Source organism: Antechinus flavipes, chromosome 1 (assembly GCF_016432865.1).
Source record: "Antechinus flavipes isolate AdamAnt ecotype Samford, QLD, Australia chromosome 1, AdamAnt_v2, whole genome shotgun sequence".
NCBI classification, from domain to species: domain Eukaryota; kingdom Metazoa; phylum Chordata; class Mammalia; order Dasyuromorphia; family Dasyuridae; genus Antechinus; species Antechinus flavipes.
Window position 1 is genome coordinate 150,357,146 of NC_067398.1, and position 23,299 is coordinate 150,380,444.

Here is a 23,299-nt window from a genome sequence, read left to right on the forward strand (position 1 = left end):
GTAAAAGAAATTCTGAAATTGGTAAGAAGCCAATAAAAATAGTAATTAGTTTGAAGTCAAAGAGCTTGCTATCTTAGTGCCCATGTGACTTTGGGCCTCCCTAACCCTCAGACGCCACACTAGTAAAATGAGGTAGTTGGGCTAGGTGGCTTCTAATTTCCATTCCTCTAAATCTATGATCCTATTATATCTTTTAAAAATGTTTTTAAAAATTTGTTTTGATATGTAAGAGAAAAAAGATAAATATATTTTTAAAATTCTCATGAATTTGGACTTTGTTACAAAAACTAGAGCTAGCATATATGGTAGGAAAAGGAATGGTATAAGACCCATAACTCTACATGTTAAGGTTGGTGCTGCCATTAATTAGCTTTGTGATCTTAAGCAAGTTACTTCACTTTTCTGTTTCTCGATTGCCTTTTCTGTAAAATGGGGCCAAGTTAGCTGACTTCCTGTGTCTCTGACATTTCTATGTCTTACAGATTTAAATTCTACAATACTATGATTGCCTAAAATCTCTCCTATGTAAATAAAGTATTTTATATTTATCCCATTTTTTGTATATTTATGAATGAAACATCATTTCCAAATTATAAGGACATGAAACAGCGGAAAGAAAATAGGACTCGAAGTCAAAGGATCTGGACTCCACTAGCTGTTGTTGTCTGTCCTTCATTTTCAAAGAGCACCAATGGCATCGTGGGTGATGCTTTGACTGTGCATCAATGGAATTTAAATGAGGCAGAGTTGCACAAAGTCCTCAGCTTCACTCTCTCTTGCTGAGTCATCAAAGTCCCGTGGCAAGACAAAAGTCAAGATTACTGGCAATGGTCCAGGATACAGTGCATGACCTTGGCTTCTTCAATGTCTGACCAAGCTCTAAACATTTCACAGTGCCTATCATGGTCAATGGAACAATCTGTTTTCCATCTTCCCATTCCATTGTTTTTATTTTTGGTTTTTTGCTGAGACAATTGGGGTTAAGTCACTTATCCAGGGTCACACAGCCAGGAAATGTTAAGTGTCGGAGGCCAGATTTGAACTCAGGTCCTCCTGACTTCAGGGCTGGTGCTCTATCCACTGTGCCATCTAGCTGTCCCTTCTCATTCCATTGTGAGACAGGAAGCGTCTTGGGAAAGACATTTGATTCAAATCACCCACAAATTTGAGACCTGCCAATTACCTTCAACCTACTTTAGCCCATCTGCCAAGACACGATTTATTGGGATGTGGTGATGGCACATGCTACAGCTTCTTAAAGACACAGGTAAGAGTTGGGTGAATCAGGTAGTCACCAAAAGTGGAAGAGCAGCCCTGAAAAGGGTCCAGCAAGTCCTCACACCAGAGGTGCTAGGACTCCTGCCAGTTGTATAGTCTTGAGCAAATCACCTATAATGGGAAGAATGACTACACATATGCATATATGTCTGTCTGTCTGTCTGTGTGAGTGTATGTGTGTGTGTGTGTGTGTGTGTGTGTGCACGCGCATGTGGTTTGCAAAGCATCTTACTTTTTTTATGTCTTTTTTTTTTTCTATGTCTTTTTTCTGGTCTTTCTCTGAACCTGGCTCTCTTCCCTTTATCTCCCTCTAATCAGCTGAACTCAATTCCATGTGATTCTATCTATTAAAACCCAATTCAAATACTGCCTCCTCCATAAAACTTTCCTAATCCAACATCTTACTCAACCAAGAATTTTACAGATTTATCTCACAGAGAATTTTTTTTGCAACTCTCTTAGCATGTGTATTATATTTGTATTTGTGTATTTGTACGTGTGTATTATACTTATTTATATAAATGTCATTCTCAGTAGGCTATGGGTTCTGTGTTAATTTGTATATCTAGCATATTTTCTTACTATTTGGTAAGCTCCATGAAGACAAGGATCATTTCTCATCTACAATTTTTATCTTTTTTGGTTCCTAGCACTGTATTCTGCTCAGAATAGATATTAAATAAACCGAACCAAAATATCAATAAGATTCTATGATATCCAGTTTCTTCAGGTGTCAAATGGGATAATATTTGCTTTGTCTATTTCATAGGGTTGTTGTAAGGATCAAATGAGAATATATGTGCCAAGCATGAAGCTTCATATTTGAAATTTTAAATTTCCTCATTAAATATTCTGTAACTAACATACTATTTATTCTTACTCAGCCTAGGACAAAGGAAAGGACCAAAGCACCTTCTACAGCCAGGCACCGTGCTAAGTGCTTTTACAAATATGATCTTGTAAAAAAAAAAAATCATCTTGTTGGATCTTCATAACTTTGCAAAGTAAATCTTATTATCCCCATTTTACAGCTGAGGAAACTGAGACAAATAGGGATCAAGTGACTTGCCAAGGATCACAAAGTTTAGTAAATATTGTAGGCTAAATTTGAAATCAGGTCTTCCAAACTCCAGACTCGGCACTCTTATCTTCTGCATCGCCAGCTAAACCAGCTATCAGATTTTTGCTAGCTAATAATACAGCAGAAATCTTTCTGTCTTTTTTTCTTCTTTTAATTTTTATTTTTCAGTTCTGAATTCTGTCCCCTCTTCCACCACTCTTGAGAAGGCAAGAAATACTATGCCAATTACACACACGAAGTCATGCACAACATTGGACATGTACATTGTCATTCTTTTACTGAAAGCAGAATGGGATAGAGGAGAATGAAACTGTATTGTGAATCAGCAAAGACTTGTGTTTAAATCCTGTCATTGATACTTATTAGAATTGTGATATGAGCAAGTCACCCCTCTGATTTTCAGATGATCTCTCTGTGGCGCAGGATGCTGTTGACCACCTTCTCTTTCTACATACTTTCTGCTATCCAGGTTTTTATGATCAATCCCAGTTCTCTTCTGACCTGTCTTATCACTCTTCTTCCATCTCTTTTGCTAGATCATCATCTGTATCATGCCTACCAAATGTAGGTGAACCTCTAGGCTCTAACCTATGCCCTCTTCTGTTGTCTATACTATCTCATTTGGCCATCTTATCAGCTCCCAAAGGTTCAATTTTCATTTATATACAGATGACTCAGATATCTACATATTCAACTCCAGACTTCTTTTTAAACTCCAATCCCACATCATAAAGAGTCGATCAAACATTTCTAAATAGATTAGCCATTTTAACTATCTCAAACTCAACATGTCCAAAACAGAACTGACCTTTTCCCCTAAGTCCACCCCAGTTCAAAACTTCCCAATAACTGTCAAGAGCACCATTATCCTTTTAGTCACCCAGATTCAGAACTTAGGGATCATCCTCAACTCCTCACTCATCCCATATATTGAATCAACTGTCAAATTTTATTTCTATCACCACAATACCTCCTGTACTCATCCATCCCCTTCCCTTATCTGTACACACATTGCCCTCGTCATCTCTCACTAAATTTGTATGATACCCTCCCAATTGTTCTCCCTGCCTCATCTCTCTCTCGATCCCTCCTCCCACCTATCTTTTACTTTTCTTATATATTTCTTCTCTCCATGCTATCAACAATCCAACTATTTTAGTGAACTTGCTGGGTCTCACACAAGGCTCTCTACCCCTACCTCTAAAACTTTTTCTATCCATCATGCCTGGAATTTTCTCCCTCCTTCCTTTTATATTATGGAATCTGTGGCTTCCTTCAGAACTCATATTAATTGCCACTCCTCCAGGAATTCTTGGTTCTTCCATCTGCTAGTGCTATCCCCTTTAAGGTTATCCTGTATCTAATTTGTATATCTCTTGCATGTGTTTATGTACATGTTGTCTCCTCTATTAGAACAAAAGTTCCTTAAAGGCAGGGGCTAATTTTGCTTTTTCTTTGTAAACCCAGAACTAAACATAGTCCTGGCACATAGTTAGTGATTAATAAATGCTTGTTGATCAGTTAAAAAATGTAAATATTGATACCTGCAGTAACTACTTTGTATGAGTATTAAATTAGATTGTATTGTGAGTCTGTAAATATATATACACATGCACTTATATATACAATATGCATATATATTCGTATACATAAAATATGGATATATACACACATATATGCAATACATACATCCACACAAACAATATACATATATACACACATATACAATATTTATATACACATAATATGTATATGTAAATACATACAATGTATATACATATACACCCATACCCACACCCACACACCCACATATATATATATATATATATATATATATAAGGTTCATAAATTGTGTGTATATGTATGTATACATATACACACAACTTATGAACCTTAAAGAACTATATAAATGTTAGCTTTTATTATAGTTTTTTTTTTTTTTTTTACTACTATTGAAGAATATATAACAACTACAGTTAGTACTTCTTTAAGGAAAACATAGAACTATGAAAATAATTAAATTCAAAACCTACTTATTTATTACCGATTATGGATCCAAATGAAGCATAAACAGTATGGCACAGTACTGAGAGAGCTGACATTGGAGCCAGAAGATCTGAGTTCAAGTCTTACTTTTAATATACTCGAGGTGTGGCCACTTAACTTTTGAGTAACTCAGGAAACTCCGTAAATCCAAAACTTACAGAAAAGTTGCTTTAGTGGAAGGAGTTTCCAAACAAGTTGTTCTTTACATTGATCAAACTGTTTTTCTTTTTTTTTTTAATTCATTATTTTTTTTAACACTTTTTTTCTTTACAAACTCTCTCCCTCCCTTTTATCTCCTTCATCCACTGAGAAGGTAAACTATATGATACCAATTATATATGTGAAATTATTTTTCCATATTAACTATATTGCCAAAAAAAGTGAGAAAATGATACTTCAATTTGTAGTCAGAGTTCATTAGTTCTCTCACAGGAGATGGATAGCATTTTTTCATCATGAGTCATTTGGAATTGTCTTGGATCATTGCATTGCTCAGAGTAGCCAAGTTTTTCATAGTTGATTACATATGATCACAATAACATTATGTTAGTGTATATAATAATCACTCAATTTTTCTCACTTCACTTTGTATCAGTTCAAGAACTGCCATGTTTTCCTAAAACTCCAACCCCTCATTGTTTCTTTAAAAAAATTATTTTTTAAAAATACATGTAAAAACAATTTTTTGTATTTTTTGTAATGTTTTGAGTTGTAAATTCTTTTCCCTCCTTTCTCATCCCCTCTCATTGAAAAGACAAACAATTTGTTATAGGTTATACCTGTGCAGGCATACAAAACATATTTCTATATTAGTCATGTTGTAAAACACAAACCAAAAAAATTAAAACTCAAGAAAAATATACAAGTTTTAAAGAAAAATATACTTCAAATTAAATTTAGTCTCCAAAAGTTATTTCTCTGGAGGGGGATAGCATTTTTTCATCATAAAGCCTTCAGAAGCATTTTAGATCATTGTATTGCTGAAAAAAGCTAAATCATTCACAGTTGAGTATTGTACTATATTGCTGTTACTGTGTATAATGTTCTCCTGTTCTGTTCATTTTACTTTGTATCAGTTTTTCCAGATTTTTCTGAAAGCAGCTTGCTTGTCATTTCTTATAACACAATAGTATCCCACTACAAGCACATACCACAACTTGTTCAGCTATTCTTCAATTCCCTCAATTTCCAATTCTTTGCCACCACAAAAAGCTGATATAAAATTTATATATATAGGTCCCTTTTTCTTTGATCTCTATCAGGATACAGAAGTAGGAGTAAAACTGAACAAATTACAGAAAAGTACTAGAAAAAAATGTTTTCAAATATGAGAGTGCAAAATATAAGAATCAAATCAGGTCCTGCCTTTGGGAGTTTATTTCTAATAAGAGTAAAGTCTGAATATCAATGAGAACATAATAGCATTTGAAGGAAGAGTTAAGGGGACTGGTGAAGCTTCTTAGAGGAGTGTGACCCAAGATTAAGCTTAAAGCAAAAGAAGGATTTCAACATCGGGATCTTGGGGGAGTCTATGGCAGCACTTGCAAATACACAACATTCATAAGAGTCTCAGATTTGAAAGGGACTTTAGAAGCTTTTTAGTCCAACTTATACCTAATAATACATCATATTAGATATGAGATCATCCAGTCTTTACTTCAAGCCCATAAGCATTTATTAAATGCCTTCTATACACCAGGCACTGTACTGTTGGGCAAGTAAAAAAAAAGTTTAAAACAAAACAAAACCCAAAACAGTTTCTTCTCTCAAAAATTCTAACAGGGAAAACAACTTTATATAAGCAAAATAAAGATGGGATAAATTGGAGATAACCAACAGAAGGAAGGCACTAACATTAAGGTAGATAAGGACAAGCTTTTTATAGAACACAGAATTTTAGTTGAAACTTGAAGGTCAGAGAAACTAAGAAGTAGTGATGAAGAGAAACACAGTTTTAGTCATGGGGGGGACAATCAATAAAAATGCCTGGAGTCAGGAGCTGGAGAGTCTTATGTAAAGAAGACTAAGATTGAAAGAGAACTCACTACCTTCTGAGGAACCCCATTTCACTTTCATATACTTCTGTTTGGAAGATTGGCTTTGGTTTTTTCCCATAGATATTAAACCTATCTATTTGAAACTTTTTCCTATTATCCATATCTCTGCATTCTGCCAACTGGAATAAATCTTATTCTTTTTTCATAAGTAGTTCTTCAATATGTAGAGGGCTAACATATATCCTCCTTCCTAAATTTTCTTTTTCTCCAATATATAGAACTTCCATTTCTTTAGCTGATCAACTCATATGGCATGAACTTCACTATCCTAAAGATCCCTCATTTAGATAAATCTTCAGTTCATCAAGGCATTGTGCAGCCAGAAAATTGTATAAATATGTTTATACATATTGCATTTAACATATATTTTAATATGTATTACATATATTGGATTGCTTGCTATCTACGGGAGGAGATGGGGGGAAGGAAGGGAAAATCTGACAGACAAAGCTATATGCTTTGAAAAATGTTGAAAAAAAAGTGTTGAAAAATTATCTATGCATATGTTTTGAAAATAAAAAGCTTTAAAAAAAAAAAGGCATCTGTTATTGAACTTAAAACTCCAGACAGTGTTTGATAGGGCAGAGTTTAAGGCAACTGTCATCTCTTTAGCCTTGACACTGCCTTTCTTAATGTAGACAGCTTTTTGGCTACCTCATTCATCTGTCATAATGCACTTGCAATCCATTAACATAATCAGATCTTTTTCAGATGAACTGCAATCTAGACAAACTTCCCCTATTCTATACTTATAAAACTTATGTTTCAGAACCTAAATATAAGACCTTTTGTCTCCATTAAAGTTCATATTAGATCTGGTCCCTTGCATGAGACCATCAATGTTTTTTTGAATCTTAAACCTGTCATCCAATATTTTAGCAGAGGCATCTAGGTGACACAGTGGAGCACTGGACCTGGAGTCAGGAAGATATGAATATGAAATTGTGTTGGGCAATTACTAGTTGTGTAGCCCTGAACAAGTCACTTAAGCTATGTCTGCCTCAGTTTCCTCTGCTATAAAATGGGGATAATAATAGTACCTGCCTCCCAGGACTGTGTGGGGATCAAATGAGATAATATTTATAAAGCATTTGGTACAATGCCTGGCACACAGTCAGTGATATATAAATGTTAATTGTTTTCTCTTTCCCTCCCTCTCTTATGCCTTCTAAATTCACAGATAACACCAATAAATTTGATAAGCACATTTTTGTATTTCATCTATATCATTAATAAAAATATCCATGTTGATATCAAGATATTAAAGACTATATCAATTCCATATATTTTTACTTGAAGTTCTTATCCGTGCCTAGAATGCTCTCTTCACTCCTCTTCCTCTTGGCATCCCCAGTTCTCTTCAAGTTTCAGCTAAAATCCCAAGAAGCCTTTCCCTTGGATCCTATCTCAAATTTATCCTGTAATTTATGACTTCTTTGCTCATAGTAATTTGTTCATATGTTGTCTCTGCCATTAAGCTCCTTGTCAGCAGAGATTTTTTTTTTTTTTTTTTTGCTTTTCTTTATCTTCCCAGAGCTTAGCACAACTCCTGGTACATAACAGTGCTTAATAAATGTTTACTGACTGAATTAATTAACTTTGAAAGTTATTTCTCTTTCAATTTCAAATTTATGTAACACTTTAAATTTACAAAGTGATTTTCTTATAATCATGTAAGATATATAGTATTTTAGAATCCTCCATTTTACAGTTAGGTAAGCTTGAAGTACAAAAACATGAGGCAATTATTCAAGATCTGCATAGTCAACAAACAGCAAAACTGGGATTAAAATTTAGGTCTTCTGAATGGTGAAACAACTCAACTGAACTTTCCCAATATTCCTCTTTAAACAACTTTAAAATAAGGTCTCAAATTAAATTTTGGAGTGGCAGAACCAATAAAACTTCATGATGAGACATTTATCCAATATAAGAAGCTGACAAAAATGGTATATGACATAGCTACAGGTGATGGTGAGGAATCTGGCTCATAGCCCTGTAGTATCAACACCAGCTTGGACTTTGGAGATGGCTGCAACAATGGCAAGATCATCTTTGGTACCACTCAGACCAAAGATAGTAAGAAAGGCAGATAACTGATCAGAAAAAGATTATAGGGGACCTTTTGCTGATAAGAGGTGCATCTGGTGCTGACTGGCAATTTTATTGTCTACTCAGCTCTGAGTCACAGTTCCAAGCTGAATAGGAGCACTTATGATAGGCCTTTACAGTACAAGCCAATGAGAAGCACTAGCATTTGTGGCTGCAAAGGAACGAGAGTTCCTGAGTAAAGACCAGATATAGACCAGAAAAGCAATGACCACAGCTCTCCCCACATTACACTATCTTAGAAACACTGGAAACCTGCAATCCCCAGAACTAGCTCTGAAATCAGAAGCATGAAAAAGGTTGGAGCTTGGAACATTAATTCCACATGCCTAGGGAGAGGAGCATAAAGTTCAAAGTCAAGAAATAAATTGGAAATGATCAAACAAAAAAAGAGCTTGACCATGAAAAGATACTCACTGTGGGGCAGCTAGGTGGCACAGTGGATAGAGCACCAGCCCTGAAGTCAGGAGGACCTGAGTTCAAATCTGTCCTCAGACGCGTGACACTTCCTAGCTATGTGACCCTGGGCAAGTCACTTGACCCCAATTGCCTCAGCAAAAAAAAAAAAAAAAGAAAGAAAGAAAAAGAAAATACTCAGTGACAGGAAAGAACAAGACACAAACTCAGAAGAGGACAAAAATATGAAAACAGCCACAAACAAAAGCTCAAAGGAAAAAAAAAATGTGAATTAGACATAGGTCCAATATAAATTATTGAAAGAGTAAAGGTAAAAGATGATATAGTGTGTGGATAGAGCACTAGCTCCTTTTGTCAGGAGGACCTGAGTTCAAATCTGTCCTCAGATGCGTGACACTTCCTAGGGACCCTCGGGAAGTCACTTAATCCCAATTGCCTCAGCAAAAAGAAAGAGAGAGGGAAAGAGGGAGAGAGAGAGAGAGGAAGAGAGGGAGGGGGGGGAATTGCAAACAGAAATTATGATGATGCAAGAAAATTATGAAAAAAGCAATTAACAGCTTGAAAAGAAGCACAAAAATTAACTAAAGAAAAGAAAATCTTAAAAAGCAGAATTGGCCAAATGAAAAACAAGGAATAAAAGTACATTGAAGAAAATACTTCCTAAAAATTAGAACTGGGCAAGTAGAAGCTAATGATTTCAGGAGATATTAAGAAACAATAAAGCAAAAAAAAATTTTTTAATAGAAGAAAATGAGAAATATCTCATTGGGAAAATGTTCAAAAATCATTCAAATACCATGGAACTAGTCAGAGTCATGCAAGATTTAGCAGCTTTCATATTAAAGAAGCAAAGGGCTTGGAATATGTTATTCTATAAGGGAATTATGATAATAACCAAGACTTGCCTACCTAGAAAAAAAGAAAAACTATACATAACCCTTTGTGGGTGGATATGTAATGAAATAGACATTTTCAAGCATTCCTGATGATAATTCCAGAGCTAAATAAACATTTGACATTCAAACACAACTCAAAAAAAAATTAAAAAAAAACATGAAAGAAAAATTATAAGTGACAATAAAATTAAGTAATTTACATTTCTATAAAGGAAGATAATACATGTTAATTCCTAAGAACTTTAGCATTATTAGGATAGTTAAAAGAAGGCTACCATAGACAGAGGACATGGCTGTGAGTCAGTTATGTTGGAATGATCTTTTTTTTTTCAAATGAAGAGTTGAAAAAGAGGGATGCATTGGGAGAAAAGAGAAGTAGAATGAGATAATTATCTCACATAAAAGAGACATGTAAGAAAGAGTTTTTATAGTGAAGGGAAAAATGCCTGGAGAGTGAGGAGGGGGTGGCAAGTAATATCTGAACCTCATGGTCAATGGAGTTGGTTCAAAATGGAAAAAAATATATATACACACCCAGCTGTGTATAGAAATACAACTTATGCAACAGGGAAATAGGATGGGGAGGGAATAAGAGAAAGAGGAGAAAGATAAAAAAGGAAGAGAAATTAAGGGAGGCAGTGATCAGAAGCAAAATAGACTTCTGAGGAAGAACAGGAAAAAAGGAAAAAAAGAAGGATAAATAGAAGAAAAATAGAATGGAGTGAAATACACATTAATTATAACTGTAAAAGTGAATGGGATAAGCTCATCAATAAAACAGAAGCAGCAGAATAGATCAGAAACTAGGATCCAATATGTTGTTTATAAGAGTTTTGTTTATTGTAAGAGTATTGTCTATAACCTATTTGAAACAAACAACAAAAAAAAAAAACTATTTGAAACAAAAAGGCAGAATCTATCTTGCTTTAGTTAAAGTAAAAGAGCGCCGGTATAACAATCATGTCTTAGACAAAGCAAAAGCAAAAATAAATCTATTTTTAAAAGATAATCAGGGAAACTATATTTTGCTAAAAAGTTATCATAGTGAAATAATATTTGAAAATTTTTTAGTAAATTTCTTTGAAGTGGCATTTGTTATATGTATAGGTAATTGAATCAAATTTATAAAAAAAAGTCATTCTCCAATTGACAAATGGTCAAAGGATATAAAAGACAATTTTCCAAAGAAAGCAAAGCTAGCTAAATTCATATGAAAAAAAAATGCTCTATATTACTACTGATTAGAGAAATGCAAATTAAAAGAATTCTGAGGTACTACATCCCACCTATCAGAAATGATAAATTATAGAAGGGATGAAACTTGGCAAAAGCAGCACAAAAATTTAATAAAGAAAGGAACACCTAGGGGGCAGCTAGGTGGCACAATGGATAGAGCACCAGCCCTGAAGTCAGGAGGACCTGAGTTCAACTCTAACTTTAGACATTTAACACTTCCTAGCTGTGTGACCCTGGGCAAGTCACTTAATCCCAATTACCTCAGCAAAAGAAAAAAAAAAAAGAAAGCAACACCTTAAAAAAGCAGAATTGGACAAATGAAAAACAAGGTGTAAAAGCACTGTTGTAAGAAAATACTTTCTTAAAAATTAGAATTGGGCAAGTAGAAGCTGTTGATTCAACAAGACAGTAAGAAATAATAAAGCAAAATTTAAAAACAGAAGAAAATACTTTCTTAAAAATTAGAATTGGGCAAATAGAAGCTGTTGATTCAGCAAGACAGTAAGAAACAATAAACCAAAGTTTAAAAACATTAGAAAATATGAAATATCTCATTGGAAAAATGAGATTATGAACTATTAATAAAGTTAAAAATCAGTCCAACCATTCTGGAAATGATTGAACAAGTTATAACATATAATTGTGATGTAGTATTATTGTGCTATAAGAAAGAATGAAATGCTAGAAGTATAGGAATAAATGGAATTTTCCTTAAAATGATCAGTATCATCTATCTAAAACCATCAGCAAGCATCACATGTAATGGGGATAAACTAAAAGCATTCCCCCAAAAAACAGAAGTGAAACAAAGTTGTGGATCTCCATTATTATTTTATATCAATATTGTTTTAGAAATATTAGCTTTACCAAATCAGTTCCAATGGAGCAGTAATGACAGGAAAGAACTCTGAGAGATGAGATGACTAAGAACCATTATATTGAATTCCCAATCCCTGTATTTTTGCCTGCCTGCATTTTGGATTTCCTTCACAGGAAATTTTTTGTACAGCAAAATAACAGTTTGGTCATGTATACTTATTGTGTATCTAATTTATACTTTAATATATTTAACATCTACTGGTCATCCTGCCATCTAGGGGAGGAGGTGGGGGAAGGAGGGGAAAAATTGGAACAAAAGGTTCGGCAATTGTCAATGCTGTAAAATTACAAGTTATATGTAAATAAAAAGCTATTAAAAAATTTAAAAATAAATAAAAATTAAAAAAAGAAATATTAGCTTTAGCAATAAGAGAAGAAGAAAAAAGGAATTAAAATAGGTAATGAGGAAATAAAATTATCACTCTTTACAGATGATATGATGGTATATTTAGAGAATCCTAGAGAATTAACTAAAAACCTACTAGAAACAATTAACAACTTTAGCAAAGTTGTAGGCTACAAAATAGCTACACATATATCATCAGCGTCAACACTATCAGCAACCAACAAAGTCCAGCAGCAAGAGATACAAAAAGAAATTGCATTTAAAATAATTGCAGATAATATAAAATACTTGGGAGACTACCTGCCAAGACAAAGTCAGGAACTATATGAACAAAATTACAAAACACTTTCCACACAAATAAAGTCAGATCTAAAACAGCTGAAAGAATATCAAGTGCTCATGGGTAGACGAAGCTAATATAATAAAAAATGACAATTCTATCTAAATTAATCTACTTATTCAGTGCCATGCCAATCAAACTGCCAAGAAACTACTTTACAGAGCTAGAAAAATAATAGCAAAGTTCATCTGAAAAACAAAAATTAAAGAATTTCAAAGGAATTAATGAAAAAAATGCTAATAAAGATGGTCTAACTGTACCAGATCTAAAACATATTATAAAGCAGTGGTCTCAAAACCAAAACTGGCTAAGAAATAGAGATGTTGATGGGTGGGATAGGTTAGATTCACAAAACATAATAGTCAATGACTATTATTATGATAAACCCAAAGATCTCAGTTTCTGGAATAAGAACTCACTATTTGACAGAAATTACAGAGAAAAATGGAAAATAGTGTAGCAGAAACTAGGCATTGACCAACATCTAATACCGTATACTGAGATAAGGTTGAAATGGATTCATGATTTAGACACAAAGAATGAAACTATAAGAAAGAATGAAAGGGGGGTGGAGGGAAGGAGGTTCAGGAAAACATGGCCAGACCTATATGAACTGATACAAAATAAAGTGAGCAAAACTAGGAGATCACTATATATAATAAAAACTATATTGAAACAATGAACTAATGTGAAAGACTTAATTATTCTATCAATATGATAATCCATGCCAATTTCAAAGAATTCTTGATGAAAATGCTATTTACCTCCAGAAAGAGAAATTATAAAGTCTGGTATATTTTCCCCAATTTTCTTATTTTTTCTTGCATTTTTAGTAGGGAGGCAATATGTCTAATATGGAAATATGTCTTATGTGACTTCATATGTATAATTGATATCACATTGCTTGCCTTCTCAATAGGTGGATGGGGGACAGAGAGAAAAGAATTTGGAACTCAAAAAAATTTTTTGAGAATGTTAAAAATCAATAATTAATATTCAAAAGAAAAATAAATATATTTTTTAAATTTAGATCTTCTGATGCTAACCTCAGAGTTCTTTCCACTATACTATGCTGTCCATTATATTCAATCAATAAAGAGACTCCTTCAATTATTTCTTCAAATGTGTCTCACACCCACCCCTTTCTTTTAAATTGCTACCACCCTACTCCAAACTCCTGAATCCCCATAAAAAGAGGAAGAAATAGCATCCAAATTACCTTCAAAACTCTCCTTTCATAGGAATTTTCAAGATCTGTTTTATGGAACAAATTTAACTGCTCAGAATTACTGTCTGTAACACTAGAGGACAGAAACATAATAAGCTATATCCATGTGAATACACCTAAAAGTAGGGTGTTAATTTGTTTGTTTTTGCTTTTCAAAATAGAACCCCAGTTCAATTTAAAATAAGCAACCTCTATGTTTTTAAAATGTTCAGATTTTAGATTAGCACACATTCAGAGTTGCTAGAAGAGTTTCCTTCACTAACAATAACAGGAAATTATTTTTAGAGAGAAGAGGTGTCAAATATCTTAGGAAAACAGAAATAATAAATATGTTAAAGGTGAATTATCTCAATGAAAAAGCAATTTGTAATGATAATGATAATAAAAACTAGTATTTAATATTATCTGCCAGGCACTGGTTAGTGGGTCGTCACACATCCTTGTAATTCAGGTGTTTTGCTACTAAGAACATTGGACTAGGAGGCAGGAAATCTGAATTTGATCTTCAACTCTACCACTTATTTATTATGTGACCATTGCAAAGTCAATTAAGCCTCAGTTTATTCACCTTTAAAATGAGGGTGATATTTGCCTATCTATGCCACAGAATTATTGCTAAGAAAATACTTTGTAAAATCTTACATTTTATATATGCATGAGTCATTATTATATGGCAAATAATAGATTATATGGTTTCAATCAATTTATTTGTACCTCATGTTCTTCATCTTTAAAAGGCAGAAATATCCAAATCTTCTTGGAGAAATTATTGAATAAATCATAATATAAACTTTTCTTAACCTTCAACCTACTGAATTCCTTTTCATTTTTAGAGTCCAACTCAAATGTCATTTATTTCATGAAGTCTTCCCCATACACCCCAGTTGGCAATAACTTTTTCCCACTCTGAAATAACAACACTTTGTTCCTATCTTTCTTATATATTTATAACTATTTGTATGCTTCATGGAAGCAGGAGATTTATTTTTATCTATTTTTACAATTCACCCACTGTCAAGAACAGTACTCTTTTTCTTACATTGGATGCTTAATATCTATTGAATTATATTGGACAATACTAATGAAATATATTGCCTTGAGTATTACTTAATCCAAAAGTAATAAAAAGAAACAATATCTGTTTGGTACCTAAAAAGAGAAAATAGACCCACTTGTAGCCCCCAAGAGAGGCAACTACTTCTTACTAAATGATCATTACACCACTTTATAAGAAAAGATTATAGGGATGATTTCAGAGAAGACTTGTATGAACTGATATAGAGTGAAATGGACAAAAACAGGAGAACAACAGATACAATGACAATTACATGGTAAAAACCAAACACCTTTGAAAGACTTGAGAACTCTGATCAATCACAATTATAAAAGACTCATGATGAAACATGCTCCTTACCTCCTGATAGAGAATCCACAGACTCAGAATACAGAGAGAGATATTTTTTTGGACATGATCAATGTCAAATTTGTTTTGTTTTGTTATCCCTGTCGGAAGCAGAACTTTTGTTTTCCTTGATTTTTTTTAATAGGGGATTGAGATAGAGATTGGGGAGAAGAGAAGGAGGATCTTCAAGAAAATAAAATAAATATCCACTTATTAAAATAAATGTTTCCAAAGAAAGGAAAGGTAGTCTAGTGGATGAAATAGCAACCTTTTAAACACGAAGACCCAGCTTCAAGACCTGTCTCTGAAATTATGGATGAGTCACTCTATTTCTCAATGTCCCAGACAATTCTCTAAGACTAAGTTGGAGATGAATTGCTAATATGACTCAGTGGAAGGAGTTTCCACACCAGGAATATTCCACACAGATATAATCCCAGGTCTGAAACCCATAATATTTATATTGAAGTATCTACAAAACACATTAACATATATGTTCTCAGTTGATCCCCCAACTATTCTATGAAGGAAGTAGGGCATATATTATTTCTACTTTCCATACTTATAAAAACATGCCCCCCCAAAGGTTAAATAATAGATTCAAGGTCACACAGTGAGTTACTAATAAGATTTGGCCTGTTCCAGGGCTTAAACTTCCACTTTATTTTCATGTTCAACTAAATTAGACTCAAAAAAACTTTTTTTAAAAAGTGGGGAGCAGTCATACAAATTAGCTGGCAACATTTCTGAATGCCATGTAAGAAAGCCAAAGGCACCATATTTTTGGCTGCACACAATACTAAAAATAGGACTCAAAGTCTTGGTGAAAAGAAGAGCTTGATTGTTTTTTCTGGCAGTTTATATTCTCTCATAAAGCCCATATTCTCTTTCTGTTAGAAAACAAATCTCTCTGTTAATGATGTCACTTAACCATTTGTGACATGGCAACCCAAATGCATTGTGCTCCCCTCTTCGCACCTTCATCTTCTACTAATCAGAACATTAAGAATCACCAGCAATTTCATTAGAAAGCTGGACTGATGGCAATAGTCTCCAACCCTCTAACCATATGTCATCTGCTATTTATGACAGCCTTGGAAAGAAATTATTCCATCACTAAAGGCAAGTACATTTTAAACAAAGGCCCAATTCTCATTACTTTTCCTAAAAGTTCATCCACAAGGAAGACTCTCTCAGAAGCCAATGTGAGAGCTGTCCCTTTGGAGGAAACATATCTTTGAAAAGGAAATAACTGGACCACCATTCATTACAATTTACCCAATGCACTGCCTTACTGCAATAATTAAATCTTTCAAGCCACAAGGAAGGTAGGCTCAGTGAACCACCACAAACCCATCTGCTGAATTCTACTGCTGCTATGACTATTTTTAACTTGCATTTTATTATGAAAGAACATAAACTCAAGAAAGCATGTGACAGTGACATTCTTTGTGACTGCAGATCACCTAACTAAACAACAAAAAGACTCTTGTAGGACAAAAAAGCTTTAATATTTTGGTGGGGAAAATCTCTCTTCAAGCTAAACAGCTCCCAATTATACAGCATCTGTTCAGAGTCTTCTACTAATGGTGCAATGATTGGGCGCTTTAGAGATGTAATTTTCTTTATCCACCTACTTTTCAAAGAAATATATATATCAATACAATAAATTGTAAACAAAATGCTTTATCTTCTTAATTAAAAAACAAACAAACAAACAAAAAAAAAATCCAGCCCTTAGAGAAAAGATGTCTTCTTTCATCGCAGCATCTCTTCCTGAAAGGTCAACAAAATATTTTGATTTTTGCCTTAAAACATAAGTAGCTCTCTCCAAAGTTACAAATGACCTGCCAAATCAGATGTCTTTTTTTTTTTTTATCCTTCTTGATCTCTCTGAAGCAAGCAATAGTACTGATCACCTCTTCTCTATGGCCTTTCCTCCTAACTTTTCAGTCCCTTTGCTAGATCAGCAATCATATCCCCTCTCCTAACTGTACCACAGCTCTTTATATTTGTTGTTGCTGCTCAATCATTTTAATCACATCTGACTGCTGGTAATCCCTTTGGGAGTTTTCTTGGCAAAGATACTGTACCAATTTATCATTTCCTTCTCCAGCTCATTGTACAATTGAGGAACTGAGGCAAACAGGGTTAAGTAACATGCCCAGGGTCATGCAGCAAGTAAGTATCTGAGACTGGATTTGAACTCAGGAAGTCTTCCAGAATACAGGCCTGACAGTCTGTGCACTATGGTGACATCTAGCTGCCCTTCTTTTTCTATACTCTTAGTGATCTCATCATATTAACATATTTGTGCAGATGATGTCCAGCTCTGTAAATCTAATTTTTCTACTAAGATGAATCCCACATCATGAACTGCCTAATGGACATTTTAAATGGAATGTTCTATAGGCATCTCAAATTCTATTCATTCAAAAAAAGAATTCATTGACCACCCCTTTAATCACTATTCTCTTTTAACGTGATTTTTGTTCAGGGTTTCCAGTCACACAAGTCTGCAAACATAGATAGAATCATACTTCTCTTTTCACCTTTCCTCACCCCATATATTCAATCAGTTACCAAACTTAGGGATTCTATGTCCACATCCGTTGTATCCATCCCTTTCTCTCTATTCATATCACTACCATCATAGCTCAGGCCTTCTTCATCAGTACTTGCCTGGATTACAATAGCCTCCTGCTTGATCTTGTTGCCTTAAAAGCTCTCTCATCTTCAAATTATCCAACGCATAGGTGACACAGTAATGTTCCTAAAGTTCATGTCTCTTCATGTCACTCCCCTGCTCAATATACTCTAGAGCAGGGTATGGCCCATGGGCCAGATGCAGGAGCTGAGGACGTTTATCCCCCTCACCCAGAGCTATGACGTTTCTTTATTTAAAGGCCCATAAAACAAAGTTTTGGTTTTTACTATAGTCTGGCCCTCCAACAGTCTGAGGGACAATGAACTGGCCCCCTATTTAAAAAGTCTAAGGACTCCTGCTCTAGAGAATCTCTATTAAGGATTAAATACAAATTACTACATTTGGCATTGAAAGCCTTTCATGACCTTTCTTCAGTTCACCTTTCCAGCCTTATTATACATTACCCTTTTTATGCAATATTCAGTTTAATGCAACAGGCCTTCTTGCTGTACCTCACTTATGACACACCATTTTCTGTCTCTGAAGCTTTTCATAGGCTGTACTCATCCTTACCTCCATGCCTAGAATATAGTCCTTCCTCATTTTTGATTCACAGAATCCCTAGTTTACTTCAAAGCTCATGTCATCAGGTTTTTCCTGACCTTCCTAGTTGCTATTGACTTTCCATTTATTTTCTATACATGTACATGCCTATGTTGTCTTTTGAGGACCAGAAAAAAATTCATCTTTATTTTCACTTCCCTAGCATCTAGAATGGTGTCTACACATTAGGTGCTTTAAAACATATTTGTGTATTATTTAAAACCACACTTCAATGATCTCTGATTTCATTAGTATTCTCTTAACTATATGCAGAACAATCTCCTTTGACTTAATAGATGTCATTCAAAAGTTGCCAGATAGCCCCCTCAACAACAACAAAAAAAAAATTCTTCACCCTGAAGCAAACTTGGAGTCTTTCTGAACTTGGGGAGGCTGATCTATGAGAATAGACACTGAGATTAAACTTTTCAGTCTGGTATGATTTCACAGGATTTGTGTTTCTCTAGAAAAATCTCTGAGACCCTAGGATCATCTCCATATTATATGGGATTTATGATCGTAGTAATAATTTTCATTTACACAGTGTGCTACAATTTACAAAATGCTTTATGTATGTTATTCTGATTTGATCCTCACAACAACCCTGAGGGTACTATTATAACTCCATTTGAGATGGGGAAATTGATGCTAAAAGATATTAAGTGACTTGACAAGTAACTATTAAGTGTCTGAGAAATGATTTGAACTCAGTTCTTCTTGACTCCAAGTCTTGTACTCTATGTATCGGGTCACTGCTTCATAAAAAGTAACATAAAAAAGATACCTAGTTGACCCTTAACATTACCTTCCAAGCTTTCTTGTTCGTCTGAAGTATAAGTATCTATCTGGCTTTGTTCCCGCAAAAAATGGATAACTGCATAGACGAGATGCTTGATAGATGACATTTTGCAAGCTTGGAGTATGGACCCCTACCTAAGAAAAAGAGAAATATTAAGTTTACTAAGATAGTTTATTAAGAACGAAATGTGAAACTTATAAATTAAATTTGGGGCCAGATTTTTGATTTAATTAACATAGAGCTGGTGAGGAAACTCCCTCTACCAGTGCTGAAAGGCAACTGCTCTAAAACTTGAAGTCATGGAGAATTTCCATCAGTTCTGGCAGTTTAAGTGACTTCTTTAGAGTCAATGGTATGTGTCAGAGGCTCTACAAATTAAATTACAAAATTATACCTTAAAAGTCAACATCATATTCCTTTTAAGTCAAATAAGCTAAAAGCTCATGATGGATAATTTATGACATCTTTTTCTTTATACAGTAACATTGTATTAGATTAGGCAACAGTTTTATCAAAGTAGCAATTTTCTTTAAGACAGCATGCTGAATTTAAGCTGAGCTGATAGGTTCAATAAAGACATGTATATAATTTTTTTCACATGTACTTTATCACACTCTCAAGTTCTCTTTAACCACTATGTCCTCATTAAGAATCAAAATACAATAACCTCCATTTTAACTCCTGACAAGTAACATTCTACTAACTTCAAAACTGGTCATCCCTCTCCATTCACAAGTTACAACTTCAAAATGATTCAACTTTCTTAGCATTTGTCTCAAAGAGTACACTGAATAAAAATGGCACAGTACTTAAATGCATCATCATGGGGGGGGGGGGGGGAATAGAGGAGGAATCTCTTTTCTGTTCTTATAGTTACTGTCTAAGGAATTTGTAGGGGACAGTAATGAAAATGAAAATAATGTATGTATGAATATATATATTACACATACAAATCACAAAAATAGAACTATATCTTTTATCTTTTAAGTTTTACACATGTAATTAGTTATTCAAATTTATCCGTGCATGCTGTAAACATCCTTTAATATAGTATACATATGTATAACTTTGTCCAGTGCAGCTTAAAAGTCCTACCAACATTCATTCATGAGTCCCCCCTTTTTTTTCTTCAAAACACTGAAAAACATTTAAATGGTGGCTCGGAGCCAGTCTATATATTTATGGCTTCTAATTTCTTCAATATACCTTCATTTGGCTCTCTAATCTCTCCAATTCAAAGCCAGGGTGTGGTACCTGCTGCTGGCTTCCTCTGCTTTCTTTTCCCCTTCTTCATTTATTTACTTGATGTTCTCAGAAAATAAAGTGGGTCGGGGATGGGGGAGGATGAGCCCAGTGTTCAGGCCCTAAGACTGCAGGTGCTGATAACGCCATCCACATTCCCAGCACCCCTTCTCCCTAGCACTTCTCATCCTCCTCTTGGGAGTGAGGGGGAGAAGGAGCAGGAGGAAAAGAGAGGAGATTGGGAAAGGAAAAGGGAGGAGGACGGGATGAGGGTAGAGAAGGGGGGGGGGGGATAGAGGAGAAAGAGGAAGGATGCTCCATATTATACCTTCATCTTTCTGCACTGCACTGACCCCCCCCCCGAAAAAAGCAACAACGACACCTTCTTTCTCTTCCTGCACCCCCCTGACGTCTCCCCCTCCTGCCGGACCAGGAGCCCCTGGGGTGGGGGCTGAGTTTGCAGCAGACCCTACTCATGCAAGACCCCGGAGGTTTGCTCCAGAGTGGGAGGTAGTGGGGCGGGGGTCCTGGGAGGGAACCTCCTCTAGCAGAAGCCTCCTTACCCTGCGAGAAGGATGAGCAGCGAGGATGCAGCCACAGTATCGCGGGCTGCCGAAGGACCGCGGGCAGCGACAACAGGAGAGCGTCTCCCGTTGCTCCACCCGGCCCGACGCCGTCCCCGCCCCCCAGCCAGCCCCGCCTGCACAAACTTCGCCGCTTGCTCGCCTTCCCCCGCCCCCTCTCGGGGTGCCCGCCTCCTCCCTCCCGCCGCCGCCGCCGCCGCCGCCGCCCGCGCTCCCGAGCGTCTCCTCCAGGCGCGGGCACGCAGCGGGGGCGCGCTCGGGGCCGCGGGCGGAAGTGGGCGCCGGCGTGGGGCTGTCACACGCGGGTGAGGCTGTCACACGCGGGTGGAGCCGCGGTAACCGCCTCGGGTCCCGGCTGCACGGCGTGCCAGTGTGTCCGTCCACCCACGGTCCCCAGCCCCCGAGCAGCAGCAGCAGCTGGAGAAAGCTTGCGAAGCCACTGCGATCCCGGGGCCACCAGCCACCCTCCGTCTCCGCCTTCCTCATGCTCGCCCGGTGCATTTCAGCGTGGCAAGGCCTCCACAGGTACCCACCCACTCACCAACACTTCTCCTTCATTGGCGGCTCCCCCCTGGGGGCACGTTAGGAACGAACCCACACTCGGTGGACAGTGACTCTGCCCTGCCGTGATAGGCGACACCCCTTCAGTAAGAGATGACACCCTGACGCCCCACCAGAAATCCCCCTCGACCACTCCCACCTCCGAGGAGGATTTCGGGTTGCTGGGACCCGGTAAGGGTTTTTTCCTTTCTCATTCCATCTCTAGGGAGAGTATGCATGTCCCCTTTGTTTGACTTCCACCTGGATGCCTCAGTTTCCTCATCTATACAATGATATCTATGATCCTAGATTTAGAGCTGGAATCAGTTTTAAGAATCATTCATTTTTCAGGAGAGCTACATTATAGCATGTGTATTTAAAGAACTCAGAGCCTATCTCGTCCTATACCTATTTTACAGATGGAGAAACCGAGGCCCAGATAGGTTTTCTTGACTTACCCAAGGGTTATCAAAGTGACAGAGAGAGCTTTCAAATACAAGTCCGTTGAAGTCCTCTCCACTGCACCAGAGTGTTACTCTAAATGACCTCTAAGATCCCCTATAGTCCCAGTAATATGTCTTTGCTGCAGTGAAAAGCACTATCCAGCCATGTTAACTAGAAGAATGCCAAGAGGGCCCATTCAGCCTTGAGTTGCTTACTTACTGTCCTGTTATTAAAATCTGCTGCAGACCTGCCAGTCTGCATGTCTTGCCTGTCGTTAAGCATTGGTCCCTTAAAGCCTACCAAGGCTGATACCTTTACTTTTCATTGCTTTCAAATTCCTGTTCTAAATAGAGACTTAATTGGCATAACCTGGAAAACTGATTTCTGGGAGCAGTTTCATTTTGGCCAATTTTGGGATTGCCATCCAATAAAGAGACTACAATTAGCCTTTTCCTGCTGTGTACCCTTTCTCACCTGCTTTCCAAACTATATTGTCTTTCTCATACATCATGGAGTTAAAAGTTCCTCCCTACTAGGTGGTTGTGAGGGTTTACACAAGCAAGGCCCCTACATTTACAAATCCTGTCTTAATACTAAGTAAGAATATAGGTGAATAACCAAAAAGATCATAGGATTGTAGATAAAAAGGTGGGAGGAATTTTAGAGGTCATCATTTGTCTCAGCAAGCTCAGCTGCAAAATGGGGATCTATCCTATGTCAGCACCTACCTCCCAGGGCTGTTGTGAGAATCAAATGAGTTATTGATGAAGCTCTTATAATAATGTCTGGCATATAAGTGCTTAATAAATGAGTGTTTCCTTTATTCAAATACTTCCTACCTTCTAAAGGTAACCCAAATAGTATAAAACAGAAGTAGAATTGGAACTTGAGACTCCAAGTTCAGCCAATCTTTCCAGGACATCATCCCAGTAGACCTTTATAGCTTCCCAGTTGTTTAATGTTCTACTTTTTTTTAGAGTGAAATTTATTTTTCTATTGCCAAGGCAGCATAGTGTGGTGCAAAGGGCCCTGGACTTGGCATCAGGAAGACTTAGATCCAAATGATGCTTTTAGTATCTTTGAGCTACATAACTACAAACAAAACTCTTCACTTCTAAAAACTTC

General features: G+C 36.1%; 2 protein-coding genes across 6 annotated transcripts in view; one reads left to right on the top strand and one right to left on the bottom strand.

The window, feature by feature from the left end:
* SGTB (small glutamine rich tetratricopeptide repeat co-chaperone beta) overlaps positions 1 to 21,293 on the bottom strand; it is a 72,063-nt gene extending 50,770 nt beyond the window's left edge. The window contains exons 1-2 of one of the 4 annotated variants that reach the window (XM_051991337.1): positions 21,170 to 21,293; positions 19,371 to 19,498 (exon numbers count right to left, since the gene is read on the bottom strand). In XM_051991337.1, coding sequence (XP_051847297.1) covers positions 19,371 to 19,470 — 100 coding nt within the window. In that variant the 5' untranslated portion in view covers positions 19,471 to 19,498; positions 21,170 to 21,293. Of the gene's footprint in view, positions 1 to 8,988; positions 9,093 to 19,370; positions 19,499 to 20,570; positions 20,871 to 21,169 lie in introns of those variants that run through there. The other 3 variants (XM_051991321.1, XM_051991329.1, XM_051991344.1) reach the window with 3 other exon arrangements.
* A 154-nt stretch (positions 21,294 to 21,447) lies between these two features.
* Positions 21,448 to 23,299, top strand: part of NLN (neurolysin) — a 137,960-nt gene continuing 136,108 nt past the window's right edge. Inside the window, exon 1 of one of the 2 annotated variants that reach the window (XM_051991252.1) lies at positions 21,448 to 21,922. Coding sequence is in view for 1 of the 2 variants with exons in the window: in XM_051991251.1 (XP_051847211.1) it covers positions 21,675 to 21,715 (41 nt within the window). In the remaining variant the exon portion in view is untranslated. The remainder of the gene's footprint in view (positions 21,923 to 23,299) is intronic. The other variant, XM_051991251.1, reaches the window with a different exon arrangement.